Consider the following 17,752-nt stretch of genomic DNA (forward strand, 5'->3'; position numbering starts at 1 on the left):
AGACTAGACTGCATATTATAACCTTGAACAGGACTTACACCTTATGAATATTTTGCTACCAAGTACTCTGTTTACATGTGTAATTTTTTTCAATGAGAATGATGCATGTACTGCTTTTATACCTACAACTGAAGAGTAACAATGCATTGTGATCTTCTTACAATAAAAATTTTAAAAAGCTGCATCATTTTTATCCTTAACATTTGCTAAGAACCAGGGGCGGACTGACCATTTGGAAACTCGGGGCACTGCCCGAGGGCCCGGGGTCAGTAGGGGGCCGCATGAGATGCCCCTGGTACAGCTTTTTCTTAGGCTTTTTTGAGTTTGGGCAAGGACACGGGCCCCATGATCCCCTATTGCCCAGGGGCCCCATGAGTTGTCAGTCCGCCCCTGCTAAGAACGAAGCATGTGATTTTGCCTATGCTGAGGTTGCTCTGTGTCAAACATTTGTGAACACACAAAGAACTGCACAAACATCAGGAGTTACATGACTGTCTGATCCCTTTTCAGGAAGAAAATGTTGACCTGTGGAAGGGATGCCTCTGTTCTTCTGTTGAGAAAAGCAGATTAGGGCATTGTCAAGGGGAGTATTGTGGTCTCTCTGAGAGCTAATATATACAGTACGTGTAGATATTACACTCACAGAATACTTACCATGAATTTAGCAGTGAAAAGTCTATATCAAGGTAGGTCCATTAAAAAGTAAAATCTATATTTACAAGCCACATAAAAAGATACTCATTTTTCAATTTTCATTCATTTTTCTGTGAAACTTTCACTGAACAGAATAATGCAAAACTACAAGCGGATGGCACAGTGTCCACTGTTTAATGAGATTTATTATGACAAATACAAGTCTTGTGGCAAATGATCATTTCATAAAACAATTTTCTAAAGCTGCAGTCACACTCCCACTTCATATTCAAGCTTTGTGCTTACAATCATAAATCATACAAAGACACTGTACAATTATCAGAACCCTGTTGTATGATCTCAGCCGCACATAGTAAACTTCAGCCATGCAAATCTCAATTAGTCAGGAACAGTAAAAATGTTTGACCTTTCAGTTCTCCTATCCTCCAATATGTAGATCTATAAAAACAGATTTCTCTGGTTTCTGTTGGTAAATGCCACCATGGATTGGGTTAGCAACTCAGCTGACTAACCTTTAGGTGGACCAAGGTTCCATATGATATACATTTTCCATAAAGGTAAAAGCTCTGGCAATCAGGCCCTAGAGGAATGGAGGACCTGGGTGGTCAAAACCCTTGATATGCTGAACATTACAAGACTATTAAATGTCTTCCATCTTAGTAATGCTAGATGAAGACTTCTGCCAACTGCCAAATTAATAACAGGGAAGCAGGTACCAGAGGGAGCTGGGGAAAGCTGCGGGGTAAGGAATACCTCTCCACTCTCCCCCTACAACAGGGTCCAGGGTTCTATGTCTAGACTTATCTTTGTAAGATAATTAGAGAAATAAGTTTATTCCATATTTGCCCTTTAGTAACCAGAATCATTCATTACACATACACACAAACATTAACAGCTGCTCGAATCTTTGTCTTATTACCCAAAAGGCTACATGGCCTGTCTTCTTAGATGAAGAAGCCAAACCTTTTAAAATGAACTGAAAATCTATACAATAAGGTAATATTTCACCACAATGCTTAAATTACTGGCAATCCAGTAATATATACAAGTAAGTGGTTGTGAGGTATGTTCAGTACAACATAAACACAAGACAATCACAAATGTTCCTAGGCAGATAACTGCAAGGTAACAGAACAAAGATGAAACCACTACAGTGACTTTACCAGAATGAGGGGTGGCATTGTCAATGCTGATCATTAAAGGCCTGTGTTGAGATCAAAGACAAATGAATGCACACAGAACGCTGTAGAATTCATTAAAAAAAAAAAACTTGTCACAAACCTGGCAATTTAAACTTATTCAGTGAAATCAGCATTCAAAAAGGATCAGATCCACAGATATAGGCAAGTGACATAATGTGTAACAGTCTTTTCTTGCATACATCAAGATGGTCCCACTCTCCTATTGCATTCTTACTGGGTATGCCATGTAACACGTGGCCTAGACAAAAAAAAAGGAGGCTCAGGAATGGGGGCATGCTCAACATTTACAGTTTCTGCAAATATTGTAGTGTTAGTTGCCTGCTCTTCTAAAATGACTGATCTTTTTCACATGGGAACCGAGGATAGCTTGGCTTATGTATTTTATATTATAAGAAGAGTTTTAATTTCCCAGATTTGTGTAAAGTTAGTTTAAACTGACATTAGCATAATTTTTCCATTAGTCCCATAGTAACTGCCTGGTATAAATATACCAGGATCATTGGATAAATATTTTCGTTTTGCAGGAACCTTCCTAGTTTCCATGAGGTTCCTATCCAAACATCATTCATGCCTGCTTTTCTGAGACACAATACGGGGGTGTGACTTTGTAACAAAGCATTCACATAGCATCGCTAAAGGTAGGAATGATTAAAACTGTGGGTGTTAAATAAATGACCAAGTTCTATAAATGTGGAAAACATCTGATTAGGTAAAAGTAACCCACAAACACAACCCCCAGACACAAATAACATTTTTGCTTTAACAGGGAATGTCTCCTGAACATACAAATCATTTCCAGTTTACCAAACCACACAATTAAAGTCTTTTTAAAACTTAAAGAGTGTGAATAAAAAGTTAATGAGTTTCTGTTTGCTACATAACGCTCTTTATTTCATTGCTTCAGCCGCCATAAGATATAGTGTTCCATCTCTCCACTGTTCAGGAAAGAACATACAAATGCACAGTCACGATGTTGGACTTATCCAGTGTTGAATGCATAATGCCATGGCAAAGTGTTGATAAACCATTCTATGGATGTTTGATTTAAAGTTCAGTTTTCAGTTTGTGCATCAAATCTTGCTGGTCTATTTTCTCATTGAGCTCAAACCAGCGATTGAAAGCGAGCAAAGCCACATTTCTTGCAGCCACAGCAATCACCTCCACTGAGCTGGCTGCCCATTCTGCACCACTCAGGAAATACAAACCATCATGGAGAATGATGGGAGGGAGTGATTTGGAAGAACTGGCTGTGCCATAGTTTGGGAAAGCCTGCCATTCAATGACCTGAACAGAATAATAGGACTTAAACAGAGTCTTCAGTTCCTTCCTGTCCAAAGGCAGTGAAGAAAGCACCCGCCAAACCCCAGCTTCCTGTGGAGGCTTGCGCCGGAAGCCAACAGACACATTTACTGGGCACAGGCTCTCGAGGCTGTGAAATATAGCATCTGGGCTGTCTGTGGAGAGGATACTAGCAAATGGAAATAGCTTGGGATCCGTAAAGCCAAAATAGGAAGAATTGAGGTAGCCATGGACAATGGATGTCACCACTCGATGGTAAGAACCTATGTACTCTGGAAGAGTAGGCTGGAAATTCCGAAATGAGATAGGGAAGCCTGTTCTTTGTAATGGAGCAGCTATAATCACCACATCATAGTAATCAGAACCCAGTGTCCCATCTCTCTCATACTGCACTTCATATAGGGGCTTCTTTTCTGGAATGAAAAAGAAAGCAAATAATGTCATGCAAAGTCCTGATCACTTTGTATACTGTTAGGGAGTGACCTGCACACTACCACAAGCTCTACCACAATTAAGTTAACATACAGTGAAAATTTAGCACTATTTATCAGCACAAATCTGGAAGGAAGGAGGCAAGGAGGTTATAAAAACTGTATGGCTTACCAGGATTAGATAAATGGCAGGTTACCAACCTGGCTGTGCCATCTGGCAAGGCACTGGGTTGACAAAAATAATGGCGGGTAAAAAGCTGCCATACATTTTAGCCGTTTGTCTGCATGATCAAGATAGTATGATTACTGATTTCAGCCACTGGTTATGTTTTATCCAATCATCATAACATAAAACCATACTGGAATAACAGATGAAAGGCACTTACCTATTCGTTAAAGGCCTCTGGGTCAGTCACATGGTTTTCAAAACGGAGCTCCAGTCTCCCCCCCAAAAAATTAAAAGTCATCAGCTTCAAATACTGCAGCTGCTGACTTTTAATATAATGACACTTACCTGTCCAGGGATCCAGCAAGGTTCTCACACGACCTGATTCTTCAACTGGCACCAACATCTTAGGTAAGGGAAACCGGCAGTGGAACCTTTTGGCTTCGCAGCCGCTCTCCTACTGTGCATGTATTAGCCACGCTGCACTTCGTGGACGGTCCCGAAGTCCTCTGGGACCTGTGATGTGTCCCAGAAAGCTGTAGGGGGGGGGTGGAGGAGGGACTTAATTTCCTCACATTTCCTTGCTGATATGACCCGGAAGTGGGAGCAGGTACCTGTCAAAGCCAGGTACCCGCTGCCCCCTTCCCCCTTCCCCCCAAAAAAGTGCCAACTGTGGCAGTGGAGGGGAGGATGCAAACAAGCAGAACTTCCCCATTTTGGTGAAGTTCCACTTTAAGCAAATGCGTACATGTTTTCAGAAAAACAGTGATCAAAGGGAGCTTTCTTCCCAATCCCAAGGTTAAAGTTTCACTCTGAAGGGAACATTCATGAAATTACCAGGAATAATGCAATTCAACTATAGCAGTGAACAAGTTCAAATCAGATCATGTCAGCATATGGTATACAGACCTTATCTGCAATGAGAATACCATAAATGGCACAAAGACACACAGCTGATCAAATAATAACTGAATGCTAGACGTGGTCACACAATGTGTGTATTTGGACACAACCCCTCCACCCTTCTGAATGCACATCCTTTCAGATATCCTCATTCACTTACATACTTGAAGGTCTTTATGGAATAATACCAACATTCTGCCCTAATTCACCCAACCATGCTCAATTTGACTGCTTAGCCTTGCGGAGGCAGGACAATTTGTATAAGGAATATCCAGAGGTTCAGACTTCCACAGGGCAAGTCTGTTACAAGCCCACTACCTGACTCATAATCACCTACAAACTCTGTGTCAGAGCATACCTAGTGTCAAGGACATGCCATCCTCCTTATGTGAAAAAATTTTAAACCTAACTATTAGTTGATAGGCCTGAAAACTGCACCATTGCAGAAGGTCACTTTGTCCCCACACCTAGAAGCACAGGGTATTGTATTTATTGGTGACTCCAAAGCAGCCATGGAATGGGCAAAATAACAGAACCTCTTTAAATCAATCCAACACACTTTTTTAAAAAAAAATACATGCCCTTATACATAATTTAAAATAGAATTTCAGCTTTAATATAAATTTTACAGTTTGTTTAGGCCAAGCTGGGACAAACAAACATTTTTCATTACAGAACGATGGGACAGTTGTGTAGTAGCATTAGCTACATACAGTAAGAGGCACTGTGCTCCAGCAGCAGTATGGGAGACTTCCCATCTGGTGCCAGTATAAGGCAGAGTGGGGCTGAATGTTTCTCCACCATTCCAGAGAAGAAATGTATTTTTATCAGTAAATACAAGTATTCTTGTGATTGGCCAGGGTGGAGAGGCGGGCAGATGACATCACCATTTCCACTCCCGCTAATCAGAGAAAGCCTTGTATTACTAAGCTTTCTTTTGAATGTCTGAGAAGCACTAAGCCCAGCTTAAATCTACTTCCACCAGCAGATGGGAAGTCATCTATACTGTTCCCAGAACACATCACAGCTTATTGTATGTCACCAACACTACTACAGTATATTACAGTGTACAGAGTGACAGCATCATTATATCATGGAAAGATTTAATTTGGGCCAACCTATTTAAAGTGAAGTTAAAGCTGGAAACCTCTCTTAAATTCTATAGTCTTCAGACTTGCCCAGTGACATCATGGGGTTTATTTACTAAAGCTGCAGGGTCCAAAATCAGACTCCCTTCTGCATAGAAACCAATCAGCTTCCAGGTTTCATTGCCAAAGCTTCATTGAACAAGCTGAGGTTAGAAGCTGATTGGTTTCTATGCAGAAGGGAGTCTGATTTTGGACTCTCCAGCTTTAGTAAATAAACCCCCATTGGTCCGTCCTCTTCTTCCTCAGTGGTGAGTGGTCCCTCCTCCTGGCCTGAGTGACATGCAAATGTAGCTCAGTTCAAGAGTACTTAAAGCCCAGGGGGATTGTCCACGATAATCTGGGTCCACAAAAAGCAATGTGGATGATGCTTCCCATCATTAAACCTGAAGGGCCAGCAGTCTTCACAGAGAGAAAAATAAGCAATAACTGCATAATATCCTAAGAAGTAACCAACATTATTATTAAAAATAAATGACTATACGATTGTGGTGAAAAGTCCATGAAGAAAAAAGGGCAGTGCAATCCACACCTGTAAGGTTATCATTTAGCGGGTGTTACATAACAGTGAAGGCAGATTTCCAGAGCAGACATTCAGAAAACTGACAGCACAAAAAATACCAAAGGGCCCATCGAGTCTGTTATTTTGTTTTTGTATATATGTTTTGTATTTTTTTTTTTCATTAACTAAGGAATGACAAATTTTAGCCATCCCTTGTGAGTTCGGTTAGAAAAAAACAAAAAACACAACACTAGGAGGATTTAGAGTTCTACTTTTTTCCCTTTTACCCATTTAGATCATTTTTAATGCAGATTTCTAAAATATGTCAAAGAATATGTTGCATTCACAAGTTACACAAAAAAAATGTTTTATTAGTGAAGACAAGTGTGCCAGTCCACATACTGTATAGTTGCTATGTGGGAGCCAAGATACGTAGCTGCTACAGCATTTGTAAATCATCAGTACTCATATGCCAAAATGTTACTCCTGCTTTTTAGTACACAAGTGGAGAACCAATGTGCCATTCTGCTCTTATATATCAGAGTTAAAGCTCCCTCTGCTGGGGAATCACAATACAGTGCAGCAATACTGGGCAAAAGACATTATGCATATAAGCAAAGTCTACTCCCAAGTCTAAACTCTAACAAATGTCTGTATTTATTGTGTCTATGTGCAAAATCCAAAGTTATATTTGCTATGGTCTGAACACTATTGAAAACATTCATGTGGCTCTTAAAATTCATGGGTTTTACCCAAAAATGTACTTTGCATTTTGGCAGCATATCATCTGCCTGTTAAGTAGTCATAATGCAGTATCTTTAGTTAAAGTAGGTCTAATTCAGTTCTCCTGCAGTGCCGTGTAAGCTGCAAAAGAACACTCAAAATACTTACACAATATCCAATCCAGGTTAAAGCGGAGTTCCACCTGACAAAAAATAAAAATAAAAAAAAAATGTAGCTGCTGACTTTTAAAATATAGACACTTACCTGTCCCTCAGTCCAGCGGTGTCCTCACCACCGCTGGTTTCACCGGCCGTCTTCTCGCCCTGGCGCCGGCATCTTCAGTGTGGGCACCCGGCTGTGACAGCTTGTGGCTTCACAGCCGGGTGCCCACTGCGCATGCGTGAGAAGCGCTACGCTTTGTGAATGGCCCCGTAGTCTTCTGGGTCCTGTCACGTGTCCCATAAGACTACGGGGAGGGAGAGGACAACTTTCACTTCCGATCGCCTAGGCAATCGCAGCGGAAGTGGGAGCAGGTACCTGTCAAATTCGGGTCCCCCGCTCCCCAAAGGTGCAAATCCTTAATGGGGAGCGGGGGACAAAAGCTTAAAAGCGGAACTTCCCCTTTTGGGTGGAGCTCCGCTTTAAGGTCCAGATGCAGGTTGCATTTGTAGCCATGAGGAGGGAGGAGAGGTCATGCGTAAGTTGACCAGCAAATCAATGGTTTTGCCTGAACATAGTTTTTTGGTGATGATAAAACATACAGGACCCTCTAACTCAACCCCTAGGATCCAAAGCTCGGCTAAGCCTGTATTAGGTGTTGTGCTAATTGTAAGTTTACAAATAAAAAAAAGTAATTATTTACCCAAGGATAAACACAAATAAACCACATAGCATGACTCTGTTTAAGACACTTTATTGCCACTTTCCCCCCTTAAAAGTTACCCACATTGAGCCAAAATACAAAGCGCTTTACAATAAATGAAAGCGATGGTCAAAGCAAGTGCAGTGAATCTGGCATCTCACCACGCTTCCATGTGCAGCCCGCTGTTGCACTTCCGTATGTCTAAAATTGCCCAAAATTTGTATACAAGCCAGCGGGTGGAACAAGCCTGCCTTTTATTTACACTAAGCCACAGGTTTCACTGTGCGACCTTCTAGCCGCCTGACAACCAATGACATCATCATTTGATAAGGAGAATGCCAGTTGCCTGCACAGCATCCTAGTTTGACCCTCCCCCGCCCCCTCTCCATCAGTGCTGGGGTCACATTAGCTCAGTGAGGGAGAAGAGAAACATTAGAATACTAGTCAGCACCAGTGTGCAAAAGTGTGTTTGCTTTGGAAGAATCACCTTTAATGTTGGGTGACCTACATGTGTGGATGTTGCTGCGTTATATAAAACTATTAGAATAGTTTTTCACATTTTAGAATGGGGTGCCTCAAGACTCCATAATTTTAAAGGGTGGCTTGACTGAAAAAAGGTTGAGAAACACTGTCATAGAGCCTGTCCTCTTAACCCTTCAAGTGTACCGCCGCCATCCAGTGGATAAAAAACACCACTACATCGGCCGGTTCTAGAATGACAAACTCCAACAACATTAAAATACTTTGTTCATAAATTTCCAGAACATATTAATATAACAGACTATGATCTCAGTTAACTTGACCAGAGCTCAAATAAAATTACTACTAAACCTCAATAGTCTCTTATAAAGAAATTGATATCTATTTCTATATTTAAACCTTTAGGAACCAAAGAATCAGTCATGTACATACACTTTATCTCCCTTTTAGATAACTTTCTCACTACTGGTGAGAGAGTTATCTAAAACTCTCAAAATTTCAAACCCGAAGGGTCTTTATTATGGTGTTTCTTAAATTGCATAGAAACACTATGATATTTACAGTATATCCAATCGTGATATTATGAAGATGCTCACTAATTCTTTTCTTCAGATTTCTCTTAGAGCGACCTATATAAATAAGGCCACAAGGGCACTCTAAAGCATACACAACATGAGTGGTCTCACACGTAATAAATACTGGAATGTTAAACTCTTTGCCATTAGCTGGTAAACTAAATTTAGAATTATCTCTCTTAGTGTATTTCTTACTATTTTGCATGCCAAAAATTTCCGGCATGCAAAAACACAGATTTGTTCCGAAACATTTTCAACTTGGTAGGTGGGTCAAGAACCTTAACTACCCTATCGCCAAAATTTGGGACCTTCTTGTAAATAAACAAAGGTCTGTGTGGTAAGACAGATCCCAATACTCTATCCATTTGTAATACATGCCAATGTTTGGCAAACATATTCTCCACTTCTTTATATTGAGAGTGAGAATTAGATATAAAACCCCATTGCTGGTTAATAGTGAGCTCTTCTATTTTTTTAGATTTTAAACATTGTTCTCTTGGTACATTCAACACCTCATATATAGTATCCTGCAAAGTCTCTTCCTTATAGCCTTTCAACAAATCTCTTTGTAATTACTCTTGATTGGGCCAGAAAATCAGAGTCAAGGTAACAATTCCTTCTCACTCTCATTAGCTGGCCCTTAGGGATATTTTTCAACCAGGAAGGATGATGTCCACTAAACCATGGTAAATAGCTGTTATGGTCCATGGGCTTGAAATATGTTTTAGTCACCAGAGCATTGCCCTGTCTAAAAATATTAATGTCCAAAAAATGTATTCCTTACTATACTGATGTTCTAACTTAATATTATTGGTGTTATTATTAAATTAGGTCAAAAATTGTAATAACTCGCCTTCTGATCCTGCCCAAATAAAGAACAGGTCATCAATAAACCTTTTGTAAAGCAATGTTTGATTAAGATTTTTGTGAATATAAATTTACCGAGTGCGCATACACGCGGCGCTGGGACAGGTCATGAACTGACCGTGCTTCGCACGTCCTCGGCCATCCGAGCGAAGAATAGCAGAGGGGAGCAGAGGAGAGGCGCCCATAATGCACCGGCGGTAAACAGGTGCGGCAAAGAGGAAGCCAGCTCAAACCACACCGCAACCCCAATCAGGCCGCCAGCCTCCTCTCCAACAGCAGGCCCCTCTGGCCATGATGGCGCCAGTGCAGAAGGGGACGCCACGTGGCGGTGGCCAGCCTTCCCCTTCGGCGACGACCTGCATCTCCTCTATCTCCAGCCGATATAATGGGAGATGCTTTCTTCTCACAATCCCAGGAGGATCCACAGCTCCAGCATTTCAGGTGGGTGGACAGCAGTTCTCTCCGTGTCCCCAGTCACCTGGGGGAGATATGGGGTGCTCAGTCTCACCTGCCTCCTCTATGGACAAAAATATGGCAGAACTAGCAGATATCATTCTAAGTCTGAAAAGTTCCACTGAACAGTCACCCTTGGCACAACCGGTTACATACTCTGGGGATGCGATGCTTATAGCAAGCTTCTCCACACTATTACAGCAAGAATTATCCAAAACATGCACCATTGTAACCAATGACATTAAAAGGGACTTTCAAGGTATAGGGGACAGACTGGACTCTATTGAATCCAAATTGGATTGCACGGTTAAAAAGGTTAACCAGATTTCTAATCTGAACATAACTTTACAGAATCAACTGGACCAGGCTCAAGCTAAGATTGAAGACCTTGAGAATAGGTCTTCCAGAATCGGTAGTGGATCTAGAGCCTGTTATACACACCCTGATGCAGAACTTAATCCCAGATATTACACCACATCAGCAGGAATTGGACCACTTTCAAAGGGCCTTGATGGCTCCTAGATCTGATGGTCTACCCAGAGACATCATTATCAAGCCACACTTTTACAGGATCAAAGAAAGAATAATGATGACGGCCAGAACCAGACAGTATTTCGTCCTACAGGGTCACCAAATTCAACTTTTTAAAGACATCTCCCCACAGGCCATTCAGAAGAGACGTTCGTTGAAACCACTGCTGTCACAGCTACTGAATCGTCATATCAAATACTGTTGGTCCTTTCCCTCCCGGCTCTCCTTTACATTAAAAAGGAAAGCCATGCTCATTTTCAAGTCTGGAGGAAGGGGAGGGGATCCCCATGGACCTGGGATTGATCTCACAGACCCCTTCCCCTGCCAAATTATCTACATCTCAATCCAGACAGGTCTCCCCCATATGGTCCACAGCCTTCAAGATCAGCCACCAAGAAGGCCCAGTTAACTCCATGAATACCGCAGAGGGGACTGCCACAATTTTCCTGCTACCTCAGGTGGAACCATTGTTGAGGATGTTGCTAGCTGGGGTTCAGAGTACATCCTCCTCCAGTATGCTATTTCCAATAGTTGTAGGGGAGGCATAGTTTTCAAACGGCACTGGAGCTGTTATTGTTATTGCTGCTTAGAAGATTTTACGGTCTCACAAGTGAGGGGAATCCCTATCAGGTTATGTATGTTTCTAATAGTTGGAAGCTTGGGAAAGCATACTCGGCCTCTCTTCTTGCTGCTCTCCCGATATGTGTTGAAGGTTATGTGCCAAAGCAGAACTGAATGCCACTTACTGTGAACTTGTCTCTAACCGTTTTCTGCAGGCAAACTTGCCTTAGATATTGGGGTGCTGGTCCCCACAACCAGCCTTTGTTTTTGTAATGTGGAAGTTTATTTTGATGACGTTCCCGCGGCCTAATAATTGACAGGCAGCGGGAAAAACCATTGCTATTTTCCTTAATCCTTCTTTCCATTCCTTCTCTTCCTTAGTTTCTTCTTTATTTCAGTACAAGGACGCGGGGGATCGGAGGACCATTGGGTGGCCCATGGTGGAGTGTGCAGGGACTGCAACAGGTGAGTACAAACTGCCGAACCATGACTAAAATAGCCCCAACAAACTTTAAAATACTCACCCATAACGCCCAAGGCTTTCATTCCCTAAACAAACTCACCTTGGCATTCAACAATACCATAAATTAGGGATACAGGGGACTCATTTCTCTCGGAAATCACACACGTCATTTGAATGCTAAATACCCCACATATTACCTGTCCAATGGTCCAGATAAAAAGAGAGGAGTTGCGATCAGTATTGCTAAACGAGTGTCCTTCACCCCTAGTGTGGTTGTTCGGGATAAGGAGGGTGGATATATTTTAGCAAATGCGAAAATTAATGAGCATGTGGTCATTTTTATTTCATAGTTTGCTTCATGGTCAGATCACTCCTTGGTTCAGATGACAATAGCGGATCTCTGGATGAAGGCTCATCCGATAGTGTGGCGACTCAACGTCTCTTTACTCAACGCCTCTTTACTCAAAGACCCCTCAGTATACACGGAGGTGGAAAATCCATCAGTATTTTGCTGAGAATACACCAGATGACACATCGCCCACTATTACATGGGTGGCACATAAGGCGACGATTCGGGGTAAACTTATTCAAATAGCATCTAGGGCAAAACGGAACCGGGAATGGCTTATATGCCAACAGGAAGAAAAACTCAAGGAGCTACTCAAGAGAGCAAAAAAAAAAAAAAACACAAACCCTCAAGTAGACATTAGACATAAAACAGACACGGTGATAAAACATCCCTTAATCTTAGCTTAACTGCGAAAGCCGAAAAATATATCCGCTGGTCAACACATCGCTTTTATACATTTGGAGATACGACCCATACTCTGCTTGCGCGGAAGCTTACTCCCCGCCTTTACTGAAACTGCGCCTGAGTAACAGACATATATCTCTGAATCCTCAATTGGTGGTGCGTGAATTTTTTAACTTCTATTCTAAACTTTATTCTCAACCGGAACCAATTCAGCCACCCAGCATTGATACTTTTTTCAAAATCTCCCCTTACCGAGTATCATTCCAGGTCATATAATGGGAATTTCGAGCTGAGGAAGTTGCAGAGGCAATAAAAAGCCTGAATTCCTCCAAGGCACCAGGATCAGATGGATTTTGGGGCCATTATTATAAGAAATATTCTGAGGCCTTATGTTCTTTCTTCAATAACATTCGCCGGGGTACCCCCGGTATTCTGAGGCATTATGTTCTTTCTTCAATGGCATTTGCAGGGGTACCCCACTTCCACGCTTTGAAAATAATGCATTCATACAGTTGTGGCCAAAATTATTCAACCCCCACTGAAATTGAGTGTTTTGGCCAGTTTGACATTGCTTTTGATCATTCAGTCATCTTGCTTACATTTACATTAAAGAGGCACTTGTAGGTCAGACAAATATAACATAACAGTTATAATGAAATAACCACAAATGTCTTTTCTGTGCTCACAGCATTATCAGTTTTATTCAACCCCCAAGTGACATTCAATCTTAGTACTTAGTACAGCATCCTTTTACAGTTATAACAGCTTTTAAACGTGAAGCATAGCTTGACACAAGTGTCTTGCAGCGATCTACGGGTATCTTCGCCCATTCTTCATGGGCAAAGGCCTCCAGTTCAGTCACATTCTTAGGCTTGCGCACTGCAACTGCTTTCTTTAAGTCCCACCAGAGGTTCTCAATCGGATTTAAGTCTGGTGACTGCGATGGCCACTCCAAAATGTTCCAGCCTTTCCTCTGCAACCATGCTCTAGTGGACTTGGAGGTATGCTTGGGATCATTGTCCTGTTGAAAGGTCCAACGTCTCCCAAGCCTCAGGTGTGTGACGGACTGCATCACGTTTCCATCCAATATCTCCTGGTACTGAAGAGAATTCATGGTACCTTGCACACGCTGAAGCTTCCCTGTACCTGCAGAAGCAAAACAGCCCCAAAGCATGATTGACCCTCCACCATGCTTCACAGTAGGCAAGGTGTTCTTTTCATCATAGGCCTTGTTCTTCCTCCTCCAAACATAGCGTTGATCCATGGGCCCAAACAGTTCTAATTTTGTTTCATCAGTCCACAGAACACTATCCCACAACTTTTGTGGTTTGTCCACATGGCTTTTGGCATACTGCAGTCGACTCTTCTTATTCTTTGGAGACAGCAAGGGGGTACGCCTGGGAGTTCTGGCACGGAGGCCTTCATTACGCAGTGTGCGTCTTATTGTCTGGGCTGAAACTTCTGTACCCACATCTGACAAATCTTTTCTCAGTTCCTCAGCAGTCACACGGGGACTTCTCTCCACTCTACGCTTCAGGTAGCGCACAGCAGTCGAAGTCAGCATCTTCTTTCTGCCACGACCAGGTAGCGTTTCAACAGTGCCCTTTGCCTTGAATTTGCGAATGATGCTTCCTAAGGTGTCTCTTGGTATGTTTAACATCTTTGCAATCTTCTTATAGCCATTGCCCTTCCTGTGAAGAGAAATCACCTCTTCTCTTGTCTTCCTGGACCATTCTCTTGCCTTCACCATGTTTGTAACCACACCAGTAAATGTCTAGAAGGAGCTGAGTATCACAGTCATTTTAAAGCTGCCTAATTGGTGCTTATTATGCTTGATTGCTGCTCGGTGACATCCACAGGTGTTTTCAATACCTGATGGAAAGCACCTGTATGAACCTCTGTTCTTCAGAGTGGTAGTCTTTAAGGGGTTGAATAATTGTGGCAATGAAGAAACCACATAAGAACCATTTACTACTGTATTACATAAACAATTGATGTCATTTTAGTTGCATTTGGGTAGTTACAACGTCCTTGTAGGATTTGATTCTGAATACAATTCCAAATGTACACTATAGTCCCTAAACCCCTTTACAGCATTGGGGGTTGAATAATTTTGGCCACAACTGTACATGTTATACCTAAACCGGGCAAGAATCATGGTGACTGTGCAAAATACCGCCCAATCTCCCTTATTAATGTAGACCTTAAGATTATGACCAAGATATTGACATGCAGATTGAATTCCTTTCTGGCAGGTTATATCCTTCCGGACCAAATGGGATTTGTTCCCAATAGACAAACACCTGATCAAACAAGGCAACCGATTGATATTATTTCCACACTCAAATCTAATTGGGACGGCAGAGTGACACGGAAAGCTATGCTCTTATCTCTTGACCTTCATTAGGCATTTGATTCCCTGTCCTAGGAATATCTATTCTACCCTTTGGATCGCTATGGGTTTGGCAAGAATTTTCTCACAATACTCCATACATTACATAGTGGACCAATAGCCAGATTGTCGGTCAAGGGATATGGGTCAGATTACCTCTTCATACACAGAGGCACTCGACAGGGCTGCCCACTATCCACCATTTTATTTTTCTTGGCTTTGGAGCCTCTGGTCATTGAAATTAGAAATAACCCGGATGTTTTGGGCATCCCGTGTGGTGACAGGGAACATAAGTGCACTCTATTTGCGGATGATCTTTTAATGCTCTTAACATTCCCGGCCACGTCTATACCTAACCTGTATAGTGACCTATCATATTTTTCAGCGATCTCTGGCCTTAGTGTCAACCATAATAATTCCCTTGCCCTCAACTTAACTCTGGATGACTCCACAGTTCATTCTTTACAACAAAGCTTCTCTTTTAAAATGGCAAGCGGACACGCTTCCTTATCTAGGAATCTAACCTCTTCCGTGGACACCCTGTATCAACGAAATTATCCTCCCCTATATTAAAAACTGCAGGATGATCTTTCCAAATGGGCCATCCATCCCCCATCATGGTTCGGTAGGTTGCACTCAATAAAAATGAATACTTTGCCTAAAATTCTGTACTTGTTTCGTACTTTGTCGATAATGATAAACATGTCTGACTTACGTATTTTCCAATATAAGGTGTTAAAATTCATATGGGGAAATAAGAGACCCAGGGTGAATAGACGTACACTTTTTGCTTCGAGATTGATGGGAGGGTTGGGGGCCCCAGACCTATCTAAATATTTTATGCCGCCGAATTGGTCCCATTGATACACTATCATTCTAAACATGTCCGCCCCCTGTGAATGCATTTAGAATTGTCCCATATCCCTAATATCCCGATCAGCCATATGATGTGGCTGAAAGCCAGGGATAGACCCGCAATTTTGTGTCCCATGCTATCGTTTTCCCTTTCCTTATGGGACAGATTGGCGAATAAGCAATGCTTTAAATCCCCACACTCCCCTAGATCCTTTATTGGGCAATTCGGCATTTCCCCGGGACTCAGCCCCTCTGCTTTTGACTGGTGGACAAATAAAGGTTTTCTTCGGTTTGCAGATTTTTGCAACCATAGAGGCCCCATACCTAGGATAGTATTTCAGGAGCAACATCACCTCCCCACTTAGAAACTCTATCGCTTCTCACAAATAAGCCACTTTCCTCATACCCTTAGACGCACCAGTAACTTGTCCTCATTGACTCCAATGGAACATTTCTGGAGAACTCTAGATAAACACAATGGTCATATATCCATGATAAATGCTATCTTACAAATGGATTCCTCCAAGTTACCCTACATGGAACGCTGGGAACAAGCCCTGGGGGACGTATTAGAGGTGACGGAGTGGAATAAACTGGTGCAGCTCAATTCCCCTATGTGATAAAAAAAAAAAAAAAAAAGTTACACCAAAAAGGACATATCCAAAAAAAAAAAAATGAGGTTCCCCTCCCACATATAAGCAAGTACGAAAGTAAACGCACACATTGGGGCGCCTACACGTGAAAATGCCTATTGTGAGAAATGTTACATATTGCCGTGAGCGCCAGAGTGAGAGCAAGAATTCTAGCACCAGACCTCCTTCGTAACGCTAAACTGATGACCTATAAGGCCTGTTGAAGCGTCGTCTATAGAAAATGTAGCGTACTGAAGTTTGTCGCCATTTCATAGATGCACACAAAATTTAAGGTTTGGCACGTTGGGTATCTATTTACTCGGCACAACCTTGCCTTTTATATTTTACCAAAATTTGGGTAATTTATTGTGTTAGTTTGCCCTACAATTCACTTTAGTGTAATTTTTACTGAAATTTTGCATTTCCTAGACCTTTGCAATAATATTGCATGACCTAAAAAATTGGAACTACCACTAATGTCGTGCCATTGACTTCAATGCAAAATCGTGTGCCATTGACTTCAATGCAAAATCACCCTTTTTGAATTCAATGCAGAAATGCTTCCCATTCACTTTAATGCAAAAGCACCTCCCACTGACTTCAAAGCAAACACTCGTGTCAATAGCAATCTCATGCGAATACTTACCTCCATATGCCACTATACGCCATATGTGATTGTCGTGCGATTCATCGCGTGAAGCTGGTTGCCCAAAAGTTGCCTTGCGCCAACAACTATATAATAGTATTTATTGAAAGAGCAGTGAATTCTTGTATGTTGCAGAAATCTGCAGAAGTCTTTACAGATTTTTAAAGGGATTTAATTACATTTTTTTTTTCACAGAAACTGCTACAGTGGCACTACTAGACACTTACCCACTGCTCCACCTATCTTTACCTCCTATCACTAGGGATTTCATTTCAAGAGTGAAGGTCAGATAAAAAAATAAAAAATGTTTTTTTTTTCCTTAATTCAAAATTGAATTTGCCTGCTCGTCAGCCTAAAACTGCCCTGTATACTATCCAGGCAAAACAAATATTTTCTTAAACTGTTTATACCCCAGCAACCTCATAAAAAAAAAAAAAAAAAAGGTTTATGAATTGGAAAAAAACAAACAAATAATGTACCTGAGCTGTGTAGAGACACTGCCGTCACTCTAGCATGGATCACATTGGCCTTCGTCAGCTTTAGCAAACCTGAGCATATCAACTTATTACCTCCTTCCACTGCCCACATATTTCCCTGGGCTCCTGCCAAAGACATGGCTCCTAAGGAAAGCACACAAGAACACACCAGATCAATTA

At 41.7% G+C, this 17,752-nt stretch overlaps 1 protein-coding gene across 1 annotated transcript in view; it reads right to left on the minus strand.

The window, feature by feature from the left end:
• Window positions 1-809: 809 nt before the first annotated feature.
• The window catches only part of PCYOX1L (prenylcysteine oxidase 1 like), a 47,147-nt gene continuing 30,204 nt past the window's right edge, over window positions 810-17,752 (minus strand). The window contains exons 5-6 of the mRNA XM_089659450.1: window positions 17,576-17,716; window positions 810-3,568 (exon numbers count right to left, since the gene is read on the minus strand). Coding sequence (XP_089515576.1) covers window positions 2,901-3,568; window positions 17,576-17,716 — 809 coding nt within the window. The 3' untranslated portion in view covers window positions 810-2,900. The remainder of the gene's footprint in view (window positions 3,569-17,575; window positions 17,717-17,752) is intronic.

This window comes from Staurois parvus, unplaced genomic scaffold, assembly GCF_062004578.1.
Source record: "Staurois parvus isolate SC_StPar_1 unplaced genomic scaffold, SC_StPar_1.0 ptg001158l, whole genome shotgun sequence".
NCBI lineage: Eukaryota > Metazoa > Chordata > Amphibia > Anura > Ranidae > Staurois > Staurois parvus.